Below are 21,566 nucleotides of genomic sequence, written 5' to 3' on the forward strand. Positions count from 1 at the left end.
AGCACATTTTGGCACTTTCTTTTCTCTCTTGCAGTCATTCAGTTTGGATTCATCACTCTCTTTGTGGCATCCTTTCCCCTGGCTCCACTACTTGCTCTGATGAATAATATCCTGGAGATTCGAGTCGACTCCTGGAAGTTAACCACCCAGTTCAGGAGACCTGTGGCTGCCAAAGCACACAGCATAGGAGTGTGGCAGGAAATCCTGAACGGAATGGCCATCCTGTCTGTTGTCACCAATGTAAGCATGGGAGCTCTGCTACATCAGCTCAGATTCTTCCATGCACTTGGAATTTGCTCATTTGAAAACCAGCTGAGGCTTTTTCCCCTTCAGCAGCATTGTCCATTTTGTCACATCACCCTACAGAGAGGTGGTTGGAAACACTGGGGTGCTTCAGCTCTTCTGTATGTTGGCAACAGCTCCCAGTCCACATTTCACTGCACCAGAGCTTTTTAGTCACTTGTCTGTGTTTTCCAGTGTTTTGGAATGGCATAAACCAGTCTGAAGCTTAGTCTGATGAAGCACACTGGTTGCCCAGGAGGGACCACAGGTGACAGGAGATGTGGATGAATTCTGTCAGCCAAATGACGTTTCTGTTTCGCCACTAGGAGGCCTGTTCTGTGGGAATTCTGCTCGTTACCTGCCTCTGGATGCCCCAGTGGGGACAGTAGTTCGGAGTATCATAGAATCATAGAATCAACCAGGTTGGAAGAGACCTCCAAGATCATCCAGTCCAACTCTTTGTGTACTCAGTGTTATGCTGGTCTTTCATTTCAGACTGCAAAGCAGACTGCTGAGCAAAACAGTTGCCTCTTTTTAGCACACAGGATTGAACACTGTCAGCTCTGCGAGTGTCTTAGGCAACAACCGCACTTGCAAATGTTGCCTAGTTAGCGGAATACCTGAGCACCTCAAGTGTCTCAGGGTACCAAAACCCCTTTATGCATCTGCTCACCAGTTTTGTGTGCCAATTCCTTCATTTCTTTTTTCCAATTTCTCTTTCAGGCTTTTATTGTTGCATTCACATCAGATATGATTCCTCGTTTGGTGTACTACTACGCTTACTCGGAGAGTGAGGACTCGCCTATGTCTGGATACATAAACAACAGTTTGTCAGTGTTTCTGATCTCAGATTTTGTTGACAGAAACAGGCCTAAAGGGAATCCAGAAGGCTTGGTCATATGCAGGTTGGTGTTGGTGTAATAATCAATACGTTGGCATTTTGTTTAGAGTACAGCATAAAAAGTCAGTGCTGTCGTAAGTAGTCCAGTAGATACTAAATGATGAGAGGTAATATCTAAGTTACTTCTAGGGCAGTGCTTGGGATGGTAGGAGGTCATGCAAGTGACACACAGAAAAATCAGCTTTTGGCTGTTTAGGTTCATTGCTGCTGTTTGGTTGGTTGGCTCTGATTTTTGAGTGATGCAGGAGATTATGTCCCTAAGGTTGCAAATTTCAGCCTATGTTTTCAAAGGTTTTTAGGATGCAAGGTCTAAGAGGACAAGGAAGTATTAAGGGAATGTTTAGGTTGCAAAGCTGAAAATTAGATAAGGTATTTGAAGTCAGCCTTTACCATGCCAGATACCACCAAGGATCTGAGTCATCCTGCTTTCATTACCAAATAAAACCCAGCCTTTGTTGCAAGAAGCAGCATTGGAGGCTCCAGAAGATTGGAGAGAGAACTTTGGAGAAGTCCACAGTAAAAGAAGAGTATTGGTTTGATGGGAAAACAAGAAAATCCCAAATCAAGTGAACCAAACAAAGGCCCCACAACACTTTAAGAAGATGCTGCACTTTTATGATGTTTTAGCTTTAGAGGCCCAAGAGTCTGTATCCTACTTGCACATGAGTGTAGAACACACATTCATGTCCTTCCACTGGGCCCTGTGTCTGTCCAATCCATAGTCTGCCAACATTTCTCACTCTTACACAATCCCTGCCCATGGCTGTGGTCTGTCACTCTGCCCTGTATGATTTGCCTGAAAAGAGGCAGAATTTCACTGCTCAGGCCTCTTCATCGCTGCTCTCTTGCTCTGCCTGTGAGTAAACATCAGGTAGAAACAAATTGAGAGGCAACCTTTTTTCTGCAAGAGGAAACAGACCATTTAAAACAAGGTGAAAAGGTCCCTTAAGTGACAGCTGTATTTGTCTGTAAGTGACACTGAGCTTGTAGCCTGTCTCAGGCTGGAAGTGACATTTCACCCCTGCCTGTCTTTCTACCCAACAGGTACAGAGACTATCGATATCCTCCAGATCATGAGAAGAAATATCTACACACTATGCAGTTCTGGCACATCCTTGCTGCAAAACTGGCCTTCATAATTATTATGGAGGTATGTTCCCTACTAAATGTCCTTCCCAGGCTGGTACCTTTTAGATTCTCTAGGTAATTACTAATGCCACAAAACCCAGAACTGCTCAGAGTATAAAATAGTTCCTTCCCTAAGGATTCTTGTCCTAAGTCTTCTGATGTCAGGGACTTAACCTCAGAGCAAGAGCAGTGAAAATAGCCAAGGAAGCTTCTAGATTTGATACAGATAAAGCAGCTGAATGACAGTGGTCTTCATGCAGGTGAAGAAGACATGAACTACAAGGACTAGCACTTTCAGTCCTGCTAGTTTCATTAAAGAGCTGCATGGGAGGTGGCTGGACTCAGAAATCCAGAAAACATTTGTCAGTGATGTAGATTGGCTAAAAATAGCTAAATCAGTAGTTTGGATCACTGACACTTCAGTATTAAACCACTGCCTTTCAAGTTCTGAAAGGAGAAAAGAGATGTTAGAGTGCTGTTAGCACTTTCCTACTGTATCTTATCAGTTCTCAATAGCTGAGTGTTGGCAGCACAGCTGTGTGAACTTTGTGAGAAACCACACAGAGGTACCAGAGAGGGATGCTGGCAGTTCAGAACCAGACATTTTCATCTTGGGTTTGCTAATTTAGAAATGCTTTGGAATTAAAGTTTCTGCACAAAAGAACTGTTTCAGGCTTTGTGCTGCCCAGGGAGGTGGTGGAGTTGCTGTCCCTGGAGGTGTTCAAGCAAAGCCTGGATGAGGCACTTAGTGCCATGGTCTGGTTGACTGGCTAGGGCTGGGTGCTAGGTTGGACTGGATGAGTTTGGAGGTCTCTTCCAACCTGTTTGATTCTATGATTCCATGATCTCAGGTAGACATTCATTTGCTGTAGAATCACAAAATCATCGAGTTGTTTTGGTTGGAAAAGCCTTTTGAGCTCATGGAGCCCAGCCATTCACCTAGCACCACTGCAGCCATTAAACCATGTTCCAGAGTGCCATTTCCACAGGTTTCCTGAACACCTCCAGGGATGGTGACTCCACCATCTCCCTGGGCAGCCTGTTCCAATGCATGACCACTCTTGCAGCATAGAAGTTTTTCCTAGTCTCCAACCTAAACCTCCCCTGGCACAACTTCAAGGCCATTTGCTTTCATTCCATCACCTGATACTAGGGAGAAATGCCCAGCATGCTTTTATACAACCTTCTTTCAGGACATTGTAGAGAGCAATGAAGTCTCCCTTCAGCCTTCTCTTCAGCCTTACCCTTCCAGTATCTGAAGGGGGGCTACAGGAATGCTGAGGAGAGACTATTGACAAGGTCTTGTAATGACAGGACAAGAGATAATGGGTTTAAACTGGCAGAGGAGAGATTCAAACTGAACGTTGTGGTGAGACACTGGAACAGGTTGCCCAGGGAGGTTGTGGCTGCTCCCTCCCTGGAGGTGTTCAAGGCCAGGTTGGATGAGGCCATGAGCTACCTGTTCTAGTGGGAGGTGTCTCTGCCTATGGCAGGGGTTTGGAACTGGCTGAGCTTTAAGAATCATTCCAACCTAAACCATTCTATGATTCTCCAGCCTAAACAACCCCAGTTCCCTCAGCCACTTCTCATAAGCCTCGTTCTCTAGACCCATCCCCAGCTTTTTCTGTGTTGTTGCAGGACAGCCAAAGGAAATGTGTTCTGTTTGTAAACACAAAAATCTCTCTGCTGTTTCCTTTGGCAGTGAGTTGTTAGATTTCTCCTGGCTTCCTTTCTTTTCTTTTTCCCCAGCATGTCGTATTCATCGTCAAATTCTTTGTAGCATGGATGATTCCTGATGTCCCAGCAGACGTGAAAGCCAAAATCAAACGTGAGAAGTACCTAACACAGAAAATCCTACATGAGTATGAACTTGAAAAGCTGAAGGAGAGGCTGTGCCAAGGCGATAAACGAGCCACGGAGAAGGAGTTCATTGCCACAGAAGGGAGGATGGAGTTGTCCAGGGCAATGTAGCTGCAAACACACTTGTTTGGGATTTAGTTCCTTCTGTCTGTTCGGTTTGGTCTGTGATTTGCTCAGTGTGCATCACCTTGGAAGCCATAGGACAGTTTCAACTCTTTGCTTTCAGTCCAAAGATTGTAGACTTTTCTTTAAAAGTCTCACTGAGCATTCTAGGTGTAGTAAACCTACTCAGCTGTCTGACTTCAGCACTGTTTTCTGTTTACCTGTCACTTTGAATAAGAACTGTAATCTCCTAGAATCTGGATTCCCAGTATAGGGAATGTTACCCTCAAAGGGCTCACAGGATATTTAAGGTTATTACCACAAGCCCTCCTCCTGTTGCCAACTGCAAAGTTCCAGGTTGTATCCCAGCTGATTGAAAGGGATATCCTAGAGGTCTTCTGCTGTGCAAAGGGGCTGAGTGTTATTTTTATGACATGGTTGTTTAAACAGGAGAACACTTCTGATACAAGGCTTAGAGTTTGGGGCTGGGTTTGTATCCACTATGTCTTATGAAAAATTTGTTTGCAACTTTGAACCTCTATACACTTTTTAGAAGGAATTGATTTTTAAAGCTGTATTGGCTTAATTCCACTTGGAATTATTTCTGGGCACAGAATTCAGTTAATCCATGCTAAGGAAGGAAAAAACCCTCCAGAGTATATTTCCTAAAGATATCAGCTGCCAAAGAGGTCACTCTTTAAATGCAGGTACTGTGGAATCATCTAATGACAGCAGTGTCTTGAGCAGATGGAGACAATGTGGAGAAGTACAGCTGAGTCCTCCCTCGATCTCAGAAACTGCTGTTGGAAGGGCACATTTTGGCCAGAGCTCCTCTTTCGTTTGGGTGCTCTGTGAATGCCAGCGAGGTGCTGAAGCTGTGTCCATGTAATGTGACTGCAGAGTGCAGTGGACTGGGAGCTGGAGTGCCACACTCCTTCATCCAACTGAGCGGTTTCTGGCTGGGTTTGTGTTCAGAAGAGTTTATTCAAGCGTGCCAAATAATCTGTTTACATTGCTGTTGTGATTATACATAGGAGCCTGGGGGGGGGTTGGGTTTGTTGTTGTTTTTTTTTCTTTTTAATCTTCAAACTGATTTTTTTCCCTTTTTTTGTTATGGGGCTTTTCTACAACGTTCCCAAGTTTATAAGTATGTAGTAAGTACATGTGCAAAGTAGCTACCAGCTGTTCCAGCTGTTTATGAATGTGCCCTCCCGTTAGCATTTGGAGCAGTTAGGCATTTTTAGGATGATTTTGCTGTGTGTTTAAAACATATCAACACTCCCATGCTTAGTGCCTTGTTTATTTGCATTTGGCAAAAGATGTGATTTTCATCACAGTGGGGAAATGTGTGTTCCCCAAGTGTGCCTGCAGGCATCCTGATACTGTGAACCTGCACACAGAGCTGTCCAGTGTTAGCCAAACCATGCCTGCCTTGGCACACTTCTAGTGCTGGCTGAGCTGTTCCCAGAGAGCAGTTCACACCTGGGCTGCTTAGGTAAGGCAGCACCAGACTGTTGAGTTCTCTCATGTTGTATAATACACTAGCTAGAGAGAGAAAAAAAATTACTGTATTTGCACTTTGAAAGTTATACTTCCTTGCAAGTATACAGAAAAAATCATTTAGATTTGTAGTCCATATCAGCCAGACAAGTCCTGTTTACTGCAGTTCCCATGGTTTGTTTTAGCAGGCATAGCCTATACATCCTAGAGCATCTGCCTAAGTAACCTTCGTGTCGTAACAGAGTTTTCAGTCCATGCCTTGGGTTAGCAGAAGTTGTGTAATGCTGAAGTGCCTACCTCGAGCGAGCAGCACAGGGTTTGGCTGCCAGGCAGGGGTGAAGCAGATGTACATTTCTCATTACTGTAAGTTATTCAGCTTGGCTCTGTCAGTTTGCTTGGTAAATCAAGCACGTTAGCAATCGGTGTTCACGGCGAGCTGGCCGTGTGCTTGAATATGCAGATACATTTGAAGCAATGGATTTCTTGGAGGAATGAATGTAGGAGTAAATTAGCTCTGCTGCTTAATGTACAAGCCAAAGAGGAGTATCAGTCACTGTAATTGCGTGTGTGACACCAGAATTTACACAATGCAAGCACTTTGCTGCCTCTGGCACACTGCCTGTTAACTAAACTGCTTCGTTTAGACTCCAGGGTTTTGTTACTGCTGGCAGTGCAAACAGGTGCTCCCAACAGCAAGGTGAGGAGGTGCAGAAGGCTATTCCTATGCAAAATGTGCAATCTGATTGGAAACATTCAGCGTTAAATGCACTATCCCTGCTTGGGGAGTGTTAGTTTCTTCAATAAAAAGTGTCCTCATATACAAGACTTGAAAAGATGTCAGCAAAACAACTGTTTAAAAGCAAGGTGGAGGAAAGCAAAGAAATACCTGGGGTTGGGATAGGCAGAAGCCCTGCATGCAGATGCTGGAGCTGACTTGGTGGTTTGGCCCAAACTTCCTGCTTCTGTCAAGCTTATGTTTGAGATCACTTCCTATTGAATGTTATGCAAACAGGTGTTTTGCCAGTAGAAAGTGGGGAAAATCTGAGATGATCTTCTTTTAAAAGAATCCCTTTAAAACACAGCATTGCACTTCATAGCGTTACTTCCTTGTATATAGAGCTGTTGGGAAGAGACTGCCCTGTCCTCTTCAGAGCTAGTGGCACCTGACAAGTACCACCTCTTTGCATAGTAGTTTGCCTTTTTTCTTGTTGTTAAGCAGTATTTTGACAAAGTGTTCTGAGTGTGGTTAGGCTTACAGCGGTTCACACACAGACTAAACAAGACCAATGTTGGAATGTTTGATTTTGGTGTGCTTAGTATCAATATCTAGAAGTGGCCTTTAACCAAAGCAAAGGTAGTTCTGTGTTGGAACTACTGTGGTTTGAGCTACGATTAGGGTTGGTTAGAAGAAGGAAAATTGGCCTTGAAAGTATAACACAATCAGGGACTACTTTTTTTTGTCCCAGTTGCAATTTCCTGGTTTTACCTTGGGAAGGTTTAGTGTGGTATGTTCTAAGCTGATGACTGCAAGCTAAAGAGTTTAAGACACTATACTGTTCTTTTTCTAGAAGGTTTTGTTGTTCTGCTTTTCCCTTGTTATGTAATGCTAGCTGAGACAACAAAAGGGAGTGAGAATAGGTGGACTTTCTTCTTGTTCTGTGTGTACTGCCCTGTAATCTGAGTGGCATTTTGGTCTGCTGCCTGTGTTGCTGATCTCTGATACACTAATGTTGGAATAAATTTTGTAAACATCACCTAACTTATACCTGTACGGTTCATAAGGTCTGAATCTGGCAAATAAAGCAGTGTTTATTTTTCCTATGCTGCTAGCTTGGTTTTGAAACCCCAACAACACAGAGATGAGCTGAACTATTACAAATGCCCCACGAGCCTCAGGGAGAAAAGTGTTCATAGAACAGGTGGGAAGGGAACTTAGAGATCATCTTCTCCAACCTCCCTGCTGTGGGTAGGGGCACCTCTCAACTAAACGTCGCTGCCCAAGGACTCGTCCAGCCTCGCCTTGAACACTCCCAGGAAGGAGGCATCCACAGCCTGTTCCAGAGTCTCACTACCTTTGTACTGAAGAACTTCTGCCCAAGATCCAGTCTATCCCTACTCTTCCTCAGCATAATACCATTTCCCCTTGTTCTGTCTCTAGACACCCTCATGAAAAGTCCCTCTGCCTTCCAATACCTGGAAGGATCCCACAGGAAGGCAGCATTAAGGTCTCCCTGGAACTTTCTTTTCTCTAGGCTGAACACTTCCAGCTCCCTCAGCTTGTCCTCATAGCAGAGGTACTCCAGCCCTTGGATCATCTTTGTGGCCTCCTCTAGACCTTTGTGTCCTTCTAATGCTGGGGACACCAGATCTGGATGCAGTATTCAAGGTGAAGTCTCACAAGAACAGAGTCAAGGAGCAGAATGCCCTCTATTGCCCTGCTGGCCACACTCTTGATTTCATGCAGATCTGTGCAGCTCACTGCAGGGTATTTGGGTGCTGCATATAATTGTCCTGCCATTGTAAATTACAGCTTCCTCGCTCAGATTGTTGATGAACCTCCACTTGACTGCCATCTTCCACTTGATCATCACCCTGGGTCTTCCCTCTCTTCATGTGTTTAAGAGCAAATTACCAAGGAGAACCTGCATTAAGTTGTGTGTATGATGTTGGCAATGCACATGGACTGAGGTGGCACCAGTCTGTGATGGCTGGTGAGGAAATTCAGCTTTGCAAATTCCTTACATAGGAAGGCCACAGTTGAGTGTAAGACTGATCATTTCCATCTCCCCTTCAGTGCAGTGCAGAGTGTGCTAGCACACATGCATGTGCAGCCAGCCTGCTTTTCCCTTCATTCTCTGGGTACAGTTTTATTTTTGGGATGCTGGGACCTGAGGTGACTTCTCAAGTTCTCAGTCACACATGCAGTTTTCACACACAGTGTGAGTGGTTCACATACCTGCACTTAAATAGCTTTGAGCATACACCCTGGAAAATATGGCAGAGCTAAAGCTCTTCTAAGGGTCTGGTAAAGGCTTCCTGCTCATAGGTACCTCTGCATATTTTGATCTTGCCTGAAATGAAAGAATCTTGCCTGTATTTAAAAAAACAAAGACCAAGCAAGGTGTCATTGTGTGTTCTGCTTCTCCTGTGCTGCTCACTGAGGTGGGACAGGTTACTTCATTACATATCCAAAACAAAAATAGAGTATTGAGGAAGAGGGAGAAGAAAATGGTAGCAAAAAGAAAGTGAGAAGGAAAGAGGGGGAAGGGATGAAGGCACTTTTGCCATGCAGGATACAGGGGATACTTAAGCATTTGGAGTTTCCAGGTTCATTCCAGCCTTGCTCCTGGAGGTTAAACTTTGCCTCCTGTCAGAAATGGGGAATGTAGTTTGATTAAGGGTAAGAATTAACCCAAAGAAGAAAGAGTAGCATGGTAAGGTGAGATGTCTCTAAATCTGGCCTATACCTGGCTGTCTCTATGACCAGCAATGGTAGCCACCCTTCAGGAGTCTTAATGCCTTCATTTAACTCCTGCAGTAAATGAAGAGGTGCACTAACATTGTAGTGGTTGTACTTTCTGGATAGGAAGAATAGGTAAGGCATCTAATTTTCTCCATGTCTTTGTCAACCCAGATTAAAGAGCTTCTAGAGACTCTCTTCTAGTTTCTAAAACATCTGTGTTTATTCTATGCAAAGAATAGTAGGGAGCAGTACAGCAGAAGCCTTGAACATGTCTGCCTCAGTCCAACTGGTGTAAAACACATTATCTTACAGAAGGAGAAAAATATGTAACCCACTCACTAGCAGATCAGTGGAAAAGAAAGGCAAGATGTGGAAGAAACAATACCCCAGCAGCTGAAGCCTGCACGTTTTGTGTCTGTTTCAGGCATGTGGGCTCTGTAGTGTTCCTCACAATGCTCAGCATTAAAAGAAGTGTTTCTGAAAAGAATGTCTTAAATGTGGCACTGAAAACACAGTGAGGCCAGCACAACTGGACCAGTGCAAGCTGAGAGCCCAGCTGAAAGGACTGGAAGATGTAGAATGACACACAGCTGAGAAGCAGGGTTGGGGTACCTAACGTCTGGTGTGGCAAAGAGATTGCACCAAGAGAGGGCAAAGGACTTATTTGCACATGAAAATCCTTTCATCCCTAAACAGATGGAGAGAGGTAAGGGGGAAAAAACCATGATCACTACCATATGAATGCTAAAGTAATTCCCAGGATATGTGAATTGTTTTGTAACCTCATTAAGCCGCAGCTACTCTTTCTTGTCTCTCTCCTTGCGTGCTCAGGGTGGTCACCACAACTCTGCAGCATAGCCTTGGCATCCTTGAAACAGCTAAATTAAGTCATGGTCTGGTTTTAAACAGTTGATTGTCTCTACCCAGCACTTACATCATTCAGATGCAGCTCAGGAAGTTTCTTTATATACCTGCATAAGTGTGTGTGCTGAGAGATCTGCTGGGAGCTGAGTAGGATGTGAAATTCAGCAGCCATATCAATTTTTGGAAGGCACATATGCACATTCCCCTGCACTAAGCAGTGACTATGCTTTCTCAGGCAGGAATGAGTCAGTCTGAAACATTCAGGGAGGCTGTGAGTCTTTTCAGCACTTTTTTTTTTCAGCTCCTCAACAAACCACTGCTGTTAGCTAGCCAGAAAGATGTTTGCATTTAAATTACTGACTGACCTTAGCAGTGTTCTCCACAGCCAACACCATTCAGCATTTCAGGTTTGGTACTGAAAGAGGTAAGGGAGGGACATCATAGCTATTCTGTAGTCAAGAGGCATTAAATAAATCAGCTTTTTTGTTACATTGTCCCTTTCATACCACAAACGTTTGCCATATTTAGTACATCTGAACTGTGCCATCCTTGGCAATGAAAAGCCATGGTGGAAAATTCTGTCTCAGGTGGCCTCTGCTCCCATGCACCTCCCATGCTGATGGCTTTGATTAATTCATCTTAGCTAGAGCTTGGAGTGATGTCAGAGGAAGCCAACGTTCAGGAACCACTCACTGCATGTTCACACTTTCAGAAGTCTTCAAACAGCAATAAAAATACTTCATACAGAAGGCCATAGCAGGGAAGGCTAATGGGAGGGCTGGACTCTGTCATGTTACACCCTCACCACAGCAGACAGTTCTGCTAGTGGAGTCCCCTGGATAAACCTTTCTGTTGACATTAGCCCTTCAGTAGAGTGCCAGCAAACAGCAGTGCTGCAGCTAAGGCTGTTTTCTGCTCCTGGTGTCTATATTACTCTTTAGATAAAACCCTGCCTCTGTCTACTGATGGAAATTGTATCACTTTTCAGATGTGGGCAAGATTTTTCTAGCAAAGATCCAGCTGAGAGAGATTCTGTCCATTTTAAGGTGTCTAGAGTTCATGCTGCTCTAAGCAAGCTGCCAGTGCATTGCAATCAGAATATGAGATCCCCACATTGCCTTTTCACAGAGGATTGTCTCGTGATAGCCTTTTTTGCTGCTGCAGAAGCACTATTGGAGCTAATGTGGCAGAAGTACCAAGCACTAAATCCTAAGTGCCAGGTCACACTTCCTCTCATGTGCTGACAGTGGCTTCATTGCATGAGTTTCAGTTTCTCAGCTGGAAGTGAGGCTTAGGTGCCTCCTGAATATCCCCCCAGGATGCTGCAGAGCTTGAAGGCACACATGCCAGGGAAAAGAGAACTGTGTGGGTGGAAGGACATTCACCTTGATGCCCCATTGCATGAGCATCTCAAGAAATATTCTTTGTGTCTCAGCCAAGAACTCTGTGCTGGTGATGGCACTCCTGCCACTGTGGCTCCACTGGAGCTGGCTTGCATAGGTTCAGGCCAAAGGAACAATGAGAGATTACCATGTGAAGGTGCCAGGGATGTTTCCTTGGGAACAGACAAGCATCCCAACTCTCTAAAAAAATTAAAATGGGACAGTCTGACTTATCACCATAAAAGAATTTTTTCTCACACAGATTTTGAAGTAGTAAATCTCATTTTTTCCAGGGAACAAGAGGACCCTGTGTGTTTTATAGCAGGCAGCAAGTGGTTTTTTCATTGTATTTTCCTTGCTGTGCACTCATGTGAAAATAACAAATGATTCTGTGGCTGCAACCAGCCTGTCACAATGACTTGTGTTCTAATTAGAAGGTGCCACAATATGCTGGAGTCACCATGTACCAGTGAACAACATTCAACTTTTTCATCACATGAGAATGCTCTCTCTGGGAACGGTAAAGAGATGAAGATCTTGCTAACGGGGTCACTACTATGATGGGAGCTGAAGGAGGTGACACAGGTAGAGGAAATCAAAGCAGAAAGAAACCTGCTTTGTGCTGCTATTGTATGTTCGAGTGCTAAGGTTGCCTGCTGAACTTGTGGAGGGCACTGAATTCAGCAAGGAACTGTGAACTGCTATTAATGACTTTATCTTCAGAAAGGGGTGGATAAATGGAAGTGTAAGGACTCAGGAGCTGAAGACAGAAAAACTGAGGCACCAGACAGACTTGAAGCCAGATCATGCAGAGAAACTGCTGTGGAGACCTGTTAACATTGGGATGTGTATAAGCAGCCTTGAAATGTAAATGCTGGTCTGTCAGCAAGTCTCTCCTCCCCAGGAGAGAGCAGCCAATTTTATTGGCAGTTAATGCAGGAACTGAAACGGGGCAGCTAGCAGGTTGATTCTGCAGGGAAGGCAAAGGCAGGCTGTCCTCTGCTTTTGCACCTGGAAGGGATTAAATGCAAAGAAGTAATCTGGAGCTTTCACTTCATTGTCAGTGCTAGAATGAAGTCTGCTCCCAATGCCTGCCCAGTGTAGCCAGACACCTCCTTGCACGCAGAGCAGCCTCCCCTTCTGCACACACCATGCCGTGATTCATTCGTGCGTCTGCCAGGGCAGGGACCTGACTCATTGCTGGGTACAAAGATGCTCACAGGAGCAGGCCAAAGAGCTCAGGGTGTCTGATGAGGATGGGCCAGCTGCTGAGCAAGGTAGTTGCAGCTGCTTTTGAGAAGAGAGCAGTTCCAGCTTCCTATATATGCCTACCTTGGCAAGTTCCTTTATTCTGCAATAAATCCCAGTTATTTGGCACACAAATGCATGGAATTTTCTGTCATTCTGAAACGTTAGGATTAAACCTCTATCCTGAAAAAAAGGAGTGATATTACTTAGCATATATTAAAAAGAACAGTGCTAGAGGATCACTGTCTTTGAAAACCATGCTCCTTGTTACTTTTTAAACCGGGGTGGAACAGCAGCTGGGCCTGGAGGTGTTCTGATAAGGTCAGTCCAAAGCAGTAGGTAGCAATTTTTCTGTTTTAATGCCTTTGATCAGACCCTAGTGATTAGTCAGTATAATGTCAAACACCTAAAAGCCTGAAGACACCATAAATCTCTTCTGAGAACTGGTGAAGATGACAGAGGCAAGCACAAGTTAGCTGCAGCACAGGGAGGAGACTGCCACCCCAAATGGAAGCATCATGCTTTCTGCCTCTGCATTTGGACAGAAAACAGAGTTCTGTGACAGTGCAGATGCCACCTTGGACACTGCCCCAGTGACTTTTTCTTTGTTCCATCTGTGGGACTGACTGAACATCTCTGTTATCTGGAGTTCCATGTTCCAGGGGAGATGCTGGACTCAAAGAGTATGCTGTGATTCCCTGGCACCCTGGCCTTGGCTGGAATCACATGGCTCCTAACCATTCCCCTTCTGATGCTGGACTCAATCCCCTCATATCACTTCAGTACAGCCCATGTAGTACTGAAAATGCCAGTGAAAGGAGTTAGCACATCCTGAGCCATCATTTTAGGCTTTATTTCCCAGTTGCTAAGCCAATTTTTCTGAAATCAGTCTTCTCCTTAAAAACAAGTTTCTATATGAACAGCTTGAAACAGCTTTAAAACACAGAAAAATATCTGAGTAGTTGCTGAGTATGCTCTGGGGAATATTTTGAAGTAATAAGAACAGAAGTTTGGATTATTTTTTGGTATCACTAGAGGCAAAAAGTTTTCTACTCCCTGCAATTTTCCACCTTTGCCTTGTCCTGCAAGACCAAGCTATAAAGTCCCACGCTCAAGCTGCATTTCAGCTAGGTGCATGGATAGGTTGTCATGTAGCCAGCTCACAAGTAAAGGGCCTGGGAAACATCAGGTACTCCAAGGTAATCAGGAAGAAATAACTTCTTGCACATGCTCAGTTTACTCACTCTTCCCTCCTGATGCACAGAGAACAAGAAACTCAGAGTCTGGTTTCTCCTGGAGAAGGCACAAGCACAAAAACTGATGAAGTTATGCTATGGTGGCTGAGCTGAAGTGTTTACTACAGGATCAACTGTTTGGAATTAGTTTTCTTTTGAAGGTGATCTTTTCCTCTTTATGTGCCTCTAACCCTTTGTGAAGCAAGGGTTAAACCACAAAAAAAGCTTGGAGAAGGAAGTGATTCAGCTGTGCTGTGCACTTGCAGTCCCAGTTCTGCTGATGAAGAGACATTGATTCAGACGCTGGGAACCACTGCTTCTGTGAACTGCTTGTTACTCCAAACTGGGGAATGGGGCAGGTGAGGCATGGGATGATGAGGTGTAGAGTACATAGGAGTGAAAATAAAGAAGGTTATGCCTAGTTGTGAGTCTGCTTTCAGGCTGCTAACCCGTCTGTGGCATGGGAAAGCAATTCCAGAACGTGACTTGTAGTGACATTGCTAGCAAAAATGCTAGCACTGATGAGAAAGTCCTGTTGTACTTCAGGTCAGATTCCTTTGGATTGAGTTGGAGCAGAGAAACCTGGGCTGCTTTTCATGCTATCTGACCTTCCTTGTGCCCTTGCTGGCAACAATGCTAGCACTCCTGAGGAAGTCCTGTTGTACTTAAGGTCAGATTCCTTTGGATTGAGCTGGAGCAGAGAAATCTGGGCTGCTTTTCACACTATCTGACCTCCTTGTGCCTCACATGCGCAAGAGAGAATCCTGCTCTGTCTTTTCCTCACTGGTCATATTTTACCATCTCCTTCAGGCTGTATGATTGGTCACCAATCCTTTCAGTGAAGAAGGATTGATGAGGATCATTTTGAAGTCTACTCAAAGTGCTAGAGCATACAGGGCAGCTCTTGAAAGACAAGCAATCGATCTGTGGAGCCTTCTGGAGAACACTAGTCGAGGTACAAACATGAGCCAAGGAAAGATGCCCACACAAACCAGAGAAACACGCTCTGTGTGAAGCCCTTAGGTGTAATGCTAACCAGATGTGAAAGTACCTCTCAGTGATTTATGATGTGCCCTGATGATGGAGCATGCACCATTCAGAGAGTGATTAATATTCTTGTCATAAACGGAAAGAAACTGGCAGCCTGCCAAGGAAATTTGTCTGTGAAAGCAGAGGACCAACTCTATTCACCAGGAGTGACTCAGTAACATGAGATTGATTGAACACATGGAGCCAGTGGAGATTTGTCTTACAGATAAACACACACACACACCCCCCAGGGAAAGGAGTTTCCATCAGCTATGGGGGCCTGGGAGTAAAGGAGAATTTGGAAGTGAAGAAGATGTGACTGACAGAATGGATTTGTAAGGACTATTGTAAGGCTGAGGGAGCTGGGGTTGTTTAGCCTGGAGAAGAGGAGGCTCAGGGGGGACCTCATTGCTGTCTACAACTACCTGAAGGGAGGTTGTAGCCAGGTGGGGTTGGGCTCTTCTCCCAGGCAACCAGCAATAGAGCAAGGGGACACAGTCTCAAGTTGTGCTGGGGGGAGCACAGGCTGGATGTTGTTAGGAAGTTGTTGTCAGAGAGAGTGATTGGCATTGGAATGGGCTGCCCAGGGAGGTGGTGGAGTCACCATCCCTGGGGGTGTTGAAGAAAAGCCTGGATGAAGCACTTAGTGCCATGGTCTGGTTGACTGGCTAGGGCTGGGTGCTAGGTTGGACTGGATGAGCTTGGAGGTCTCTTCCAACCTGGTTGATTCCATGATGCTATGATTCTATTTGCTTTCCAGCCATTCAGTCTGGGGATATGTAGTTATCTCAGAGTTTGGTTTACTATATGGTTACTCCTAAGAGAAAGTCAAAGCCCTGTGCATGCTGTTGTTTCAAACACCACAAAAGTCAACCTTTGTAATGCTTCTGATCTTTTTAGCCCTTCAGAAAGAAGAATGCATCCAGAAAAGTGGAATCTCTAACAACACAGTAGGTATCAACAGATCAGCAATTCCACAAGGACCACTCCGAAAAAAAAAGGTAAAAAAACCCCAACACAAAAATAGGTACAACTAACACCTTCCTTCCTGAGATACAAACTAGTCTGTCATCATAAAGGGGGTGGGGAAATGATCAGCACAGAAAGCATATGGCATGATTCCAACCACTGTAAGAAAATCTAGACCCTTTGTTCTGGAAATAGCCTCAGTGATGTTATTGGAATTATATGTGGAGTAAGACCTACAGATTGGAACTGTAGGAAAATATGAAGTGAGAGAGAACAAGAAAACAAACAACTAAATTTAACAAGTTATGTGTTGCAGAAATTAATTAGCTAGCTGCAGCCCCCAGGGTGTGATCTCAGGACATCTGGCAAACAGCAATTGAGCTGCTCTCTCAGCCTACCTTTCCTTACGTGCTTATGCACATCTCAGCCTGGATCTTTGCTGGGCTGCAGTGTAGTGAATAGGTTTTTATGGACAAACCAGGTTTAATACCTAAACAATACTTATTCCTCAACAGGCTTGGTAAAACCATTTGTGAGAAACTGGTATCACTCCTGAATGCAGACTGCAGAGGATGTGAAACTGTGTGTGGAAGGGTTCTTAGCTACAGAGAAACCACAGGTAAAATGCAGGATGCACATTAAAGTTAGTCCCATACCAAAGCCCAAATCCTGAATTCCTTGGTACTCTGCAGAGCTCTCCCTCCTGCTGAGTTAGGGTAGGGATGCAGCCCAAGCAAAGAATTTGACACTCATATTTTTCTTCTTTTAAGCTGATTTTTTTAGTGGAAAAAGACATTTGTATAGCACTGAAACAGAGAATAAGCAGCATGGCTTTGTAAGAGCTCTTCATTTACACCTCAGGGTTTGGCTTTGGCAAAGAGAAGGATGTTCATAGCTCATACACCACAGCACACAGAAGCTGCACTAACAGTAGCACTGATCACTGCTCCGCTGTGGTTAGGAAAAAGCCAGCTAGGAACCACCCATAAAACAGCATCCTTTGGGTAGAAAAGGGAAGCAGAAAATTGTTGCCACAAGGGGAGCCAGAAAGTGCCTCATCTACAGAATAGTTGTAAAGATCAACCATAGGGCAGTAAAAGCCCTGGTGAAGACTCAGCTGTTAAGCTAAGGGTTGTTGGGCTGAAAACCAAGAAACCAAAAGCTTGCCTTGGCTTTCATGATGAAAATACCAGACTGCAGAGACAGACAAGGAAATTATGAGCTTGGTAAGGGCTGAAGGTTCATAAGTCTTCTAAACTGTTTGAACTTCCAGATCCTGTAAACAGATCACTAAATATGTTCTGGGGCCCTCAATTTAAGAAAGATTTTGAGGTGCTTGAACATGTCCAGAGAAGGACACCAAGGCTGGTGAGGGGCCAGGAGCACAGCACTGTGAGGAGGGACTGAGGGAGCTGGGGGTGCTCAACCTGGAGAAGAGGAGGCTCAGGCGAGGCCTCCATTGCTGTCTACAGCTACCTGAAGAGAGGCTGTAGCCAGCTGGGGTTGGTGTCTTCTCTCAGTGACAGCCCAGGCACACAGTGACAGAAGAAGAAGACACAGTCTCAAGCTATGCCACAGGGCAGGTTTAGGCTGGACATTAGGAAGAAATTATTCACTGAAAGAGTGATTGGCAGCAGAATGAGCTGCCCAGGGAGGTGGTGGAGTCACCATCCCTGGAGGTGTTTAAAAGGAGACTGGATGAGGGACTTAGTGCCATGGTTTAGTAAATTAGAAGGGTTAGGTGATGGGTTGGACTCGATCCTAGAGGTCTTTTCCAACCTGGTTAATTCTGTGATTCTATGAATTAATATTCACTTCCCCTGTAGGAGGAACTCTGGAACAACCAACAAATCAGAAATGGTCACATAACAACCAATGGGCTGAGTTTAACCCAGGTGGAGCTGAATAATACAGAAGCATTTCTTGAAACATTTGAAATTGTAGCTAAGTACATCCAGAGGAGCCTGGGAAGGAAAGTGAAGAACAGGCTTGGAAGTGAACCAGAGCTATGCTGGTAAATGTATGGATGTGCCTATCCTTAATCTGATACACCTGTGTATAAAATTAGTGTTAAATAAGGGTCTAGAAACACTTCATCCATTTCAGTTTGTGCCAGAGCAGTGCCACTGTCGTGGAGCTGCCAAAGCCCATGACACAACTCAACAGCTTTGGAGCTCCAGCTTCCTTTAGTGAAATCGAGTCAGTAGTCCACTAGATCTGTGATGGTTTATTTATCTACAACAGTAAGAAAAAATGAATATAAAATATTTGTACTGAAAATGATATGTGCACAAAGCCTAAGCTTGAGAATGTTCCCTGTGCCATTTAGAAAAGAGATCTGAACGGAGAACTTGGTATTTTTAGTTACATTTAGAGATCACAGACACTTCAAAATAGATGGGTCAAGTGCTTTGACCCACCTCAGCCTTTCATCCTGCCCTGTGGAACACAGTGTGATCACCACTGAGCTCATTGGCAGAGCCTTAAAATAAAGCAGAGATTTTCCTGTCATCTTGAGTTATGAGAGAAGGCACATCTGTATCCCACAAACCAACACTTCTGTGCTCAGATTCCCCCCAGACCTTGCACACTCTTTGGCTTTCCTTTGTATCTTGTGGTAAGAAAAAGAGCATTTGGACTTTTCTGCCTTCAAACCCTTGGATGTGTTTGCCAAAGAAAATATCTAGCACTCCTTAATTATTTATTGCATAGAAGTGGTGAGATCTTTGTGGCTTGTAGAAGGCAAAGGAGTTGTTTCTCAAAAAGATGGAGCCCTCAGAAAGAGAACAACTGCTATAAAAGGAATATGAGATCAACAAACCCAGTGATGCTTCCTGCTGATTGTTTCAGTGCACTTCTCTAATGAAATGGACTTGCACTTTTGTGTGTGTGTCTGTGTGTCTGTGTGTGTCCATTCACCTTCCTAATCATGTGGATCCTATTTTGGTCAAATGTGCTAGAAACATAAAGAAACAAAATTAAGAGTTCCCTAAGATTTTCAGGGGGAAAAAAATTAGTTTCCTAAAGAAAAATAAAAGAACCACAATGAGAAAGAGGGAGAGAGCAGGGATGGCAAGACAGGAACTGAGGATGCTGCCAGGAAAGTATGAGGGAACATCCAGGGGAGGACTGGAGTTCTCACAGATCCTGGCCAGAGGCTGGTGTGAGGAGAGGGTAGGAGAAAGTTAGCATTATGGAAGACAAGAAACCCCAGGGAGCCAGATGCAAAATGAGCCAGATGAGGCACTTGGTGCCATGGTCTAGTTGATTGGATAGAGCTGGGTGCTAGGTTGGATTGGATGATCTTGGAGGTCTCTTCCAACCTGGTGGATTCTATGATTCTATTCTATAATTCTATTCTGATGCTTGTAGAATGAGCAATATTTGATTTTATATTGTAACTGAAATGTTGAGGATCTTTTGGTTAAAATGCTAGTCATTTGAGGGTAGCATTGCTAGCTTGGATCGCTGTTCTCTGATGCAGGTGGAAACAATGACATAAGAAACCCAAAGTCCTTATTTTCCTGGTTTGAACTCAGACTGGAGACAATTCTATTAGATAGATTCCAAGAAAAAGTATAGAAAGATGAAAGATGGTTGTGTTCAGCCTTGAGTTCCTGTGTTGATTATCAAGAGATAACTAAGGAAGGAATTAAGGGATGAATGGAAGCCTCCCTCGGTGGAAAATACAGTTCTTTCTTGGGAAGGTGTGAGGATCACTTTCTGCAGACTCCACTAACCCCAGACACCAACTAGAGACATAAGCTTCCTCCTTACTTGTTTTTGCTGCAGTTATGCACACTACCTCAATATCCTACACAGAAAAGCTATGGAACAGCAGCTGAAAACACACACATGTCCTTAGATCACTGGAACCTGTTTTGGCAGAGCTTAGTGCTGAAGGTAAAGTATGTTGGCTAGCTGAATCACTAGCAGATGCTGCTTGGTGGAGACAGAGCAGCAATTAGAGTTTTATGTCTTTGTTTCTCCTCAGAGGAACCACTTTACATGTAAAAGACACTCCCCACATTCTTCCTACACAAAATTTTAGGTATTTTGGTTTAGTGTATTGACAAATCAACATTTGTCCTAAAAATGCATTACTCCTCTTCTTTCATCACAACAACAACAAACCAAACCCTGAGGCATAGAAAAAATGAGTGACAAATTCAGGCTGTAATATCAATGCCAGACCCAACAGCGTAGTCTGAGAGTCTGCCCACAGACTCAGATCTTAGCTCCCTGTTGTACTAAGCACAGCTATTTTCCAAATGTCTCAGTTGGGTTGGGTTGGTTTTTTTTCTCCACCAGAAATAGTTTCCCCATCAAATGATGTCTCTGAAGTTACCTTTGGTATTTCTTTAACAGAGCTCCCAGCAAATGAATGTCTATAATAGATTTAAGCCCTGTTCAAATCAGTGTGACCTGAGATCTGAATCAACAGAAATTCCTCCTCAAACTTCTCTTAATACATTGAAAAATAATGTTAAGAGATGAGTCAACAGAACAGAAAGGACTGACACAGCCTCAGAAAACCTGCTTCTGGTTTTCTAATGCAAACAATAAAAGGCACCACAGTGCACTCTTAATTTGTACATTCCCCTCAAGGGTTTTCCTGCAGTGAAAAAAGACCTGACAGTCACTAAGGCCAAACTGACTCTTGAGGAAAACCTTTCCTAAGCTGTTTAAGAATCATAGGAAAACCTTTCCTAAGCTGTTTAAGAATCTTAGAATGGTTTAGGTTGGAAGAGACCTCAAGGATCATCCAGTTCAAATCCCCTACCATAGGCAGGGACTCCTTCCACTAGAACAGGCTGCTCAAGGACTCATCCAACCTGCCCTGGAACACCTCCAGGGAGGTTGTGGAGCACAGAAGAACCAAATGATCACTTTGATCACATTGGGTGCTTCTGTGCTCCACAACCTCCCTGGGCAACCTGTGCCAGTGTCTCACCACCCTCACTGCAAAGAACCCTTTCCTAACATCTGGTTTGAATCTCCCCTCTGCCGGTTCAAACCCATTCCTCCTCATCCTGTCATTACAAGACCTTGTCAACAGTCCCTCCCCAGCCTTCCTGTAGGCCTCCTTCACATACTGGAAGGCCACTATATGGTCTCCTGGAAGCCTTCTCTTCTCCAGGCTGCAGAGCCCCAACTCTCATAGCCTGTCCTCACAGCAGAGCTGCTGCAGCCCTCTCAGCATTTGGTGACCCTCCTTTTTTTTCCATTTGTGACAGACATCATTGAACAGTAAAATAATGAGAGATTAGTGAGACAAAAGATCATTAACCAGCATATTAATGAAAGAGAGGATAATATGCTGCAATCCTTGGCTTAGTATCATTGTGGGCAGCTGCATCCCACTCACCAAGTGTTGCACAGCTTTCTCCTGTACTGGGAGAATTGTTACTCCAGCTCACCCCCAGAGGCAGGGGTATTTCTGTCTATGTAACATGACAGATGGCTTGAAGTCCTTTGGGATCCTTTGCATTTAACTCATGGAGCAGCACAGGAATTTGGAGGAACAGATGTTCCTGTAATATCTGAGAAGAGGAGAAGTCTCCCCATTTAATTTGAAGACAAATATATCTGATACTGTCAAA

At 44.3% G+C, this 21,566-nt stretch overlaps 1 protein-coding gene across 1 annotated transcript in view; it reads left to right on the forward strand.

Annotated features, from left to right (window-relative positions):
- The window catches only part of ANO5 (anoctamin 5), a 58,003-nt gene extending 50,409 nt beyond the window's left edge, over nt 1–7,594 (forward strand). Inside the window, exons 19-22 of the mRNA XM_064163066.1 lie at nt 35–240; nt 1,006–1,187; nt 2,228–2,333; nt 4,061–7,594. Of these exons, the coding sequence (XP_064019136.1) occupies nt 35–240; nt 1,006–1,187; nt 2,228–2,333; nt 4,061–4,282 (716 nt within the window). The 3' untranslated portion in view covers nt 4,283–7,594. The remainder of the gene's footprint in view (nt 1–34; nt 241–1,005; nt 1,188–2,227; nt 2,334–4,060) is intronic.
- The last annotated feature ends 13,972 nt before the right edge of the window (nt 7,595–21,566 follow it).

This window comes from Pogoniulus pusillus, chromosome 24 (assembly GCF_015220805.1).
Source record: "Pogoniulus pusillus isolate bPogPus1 chromosome 24, bPogPus1.pri, whole genome shotgun sequence".
NCBI classification, from domain to species: domain Eukaryota; kingdom Metazoa; phylum Chordata; class Aves; order Piciformes; family Lybiidae; genus Pogoniulus; species Pogoniulus pusillus.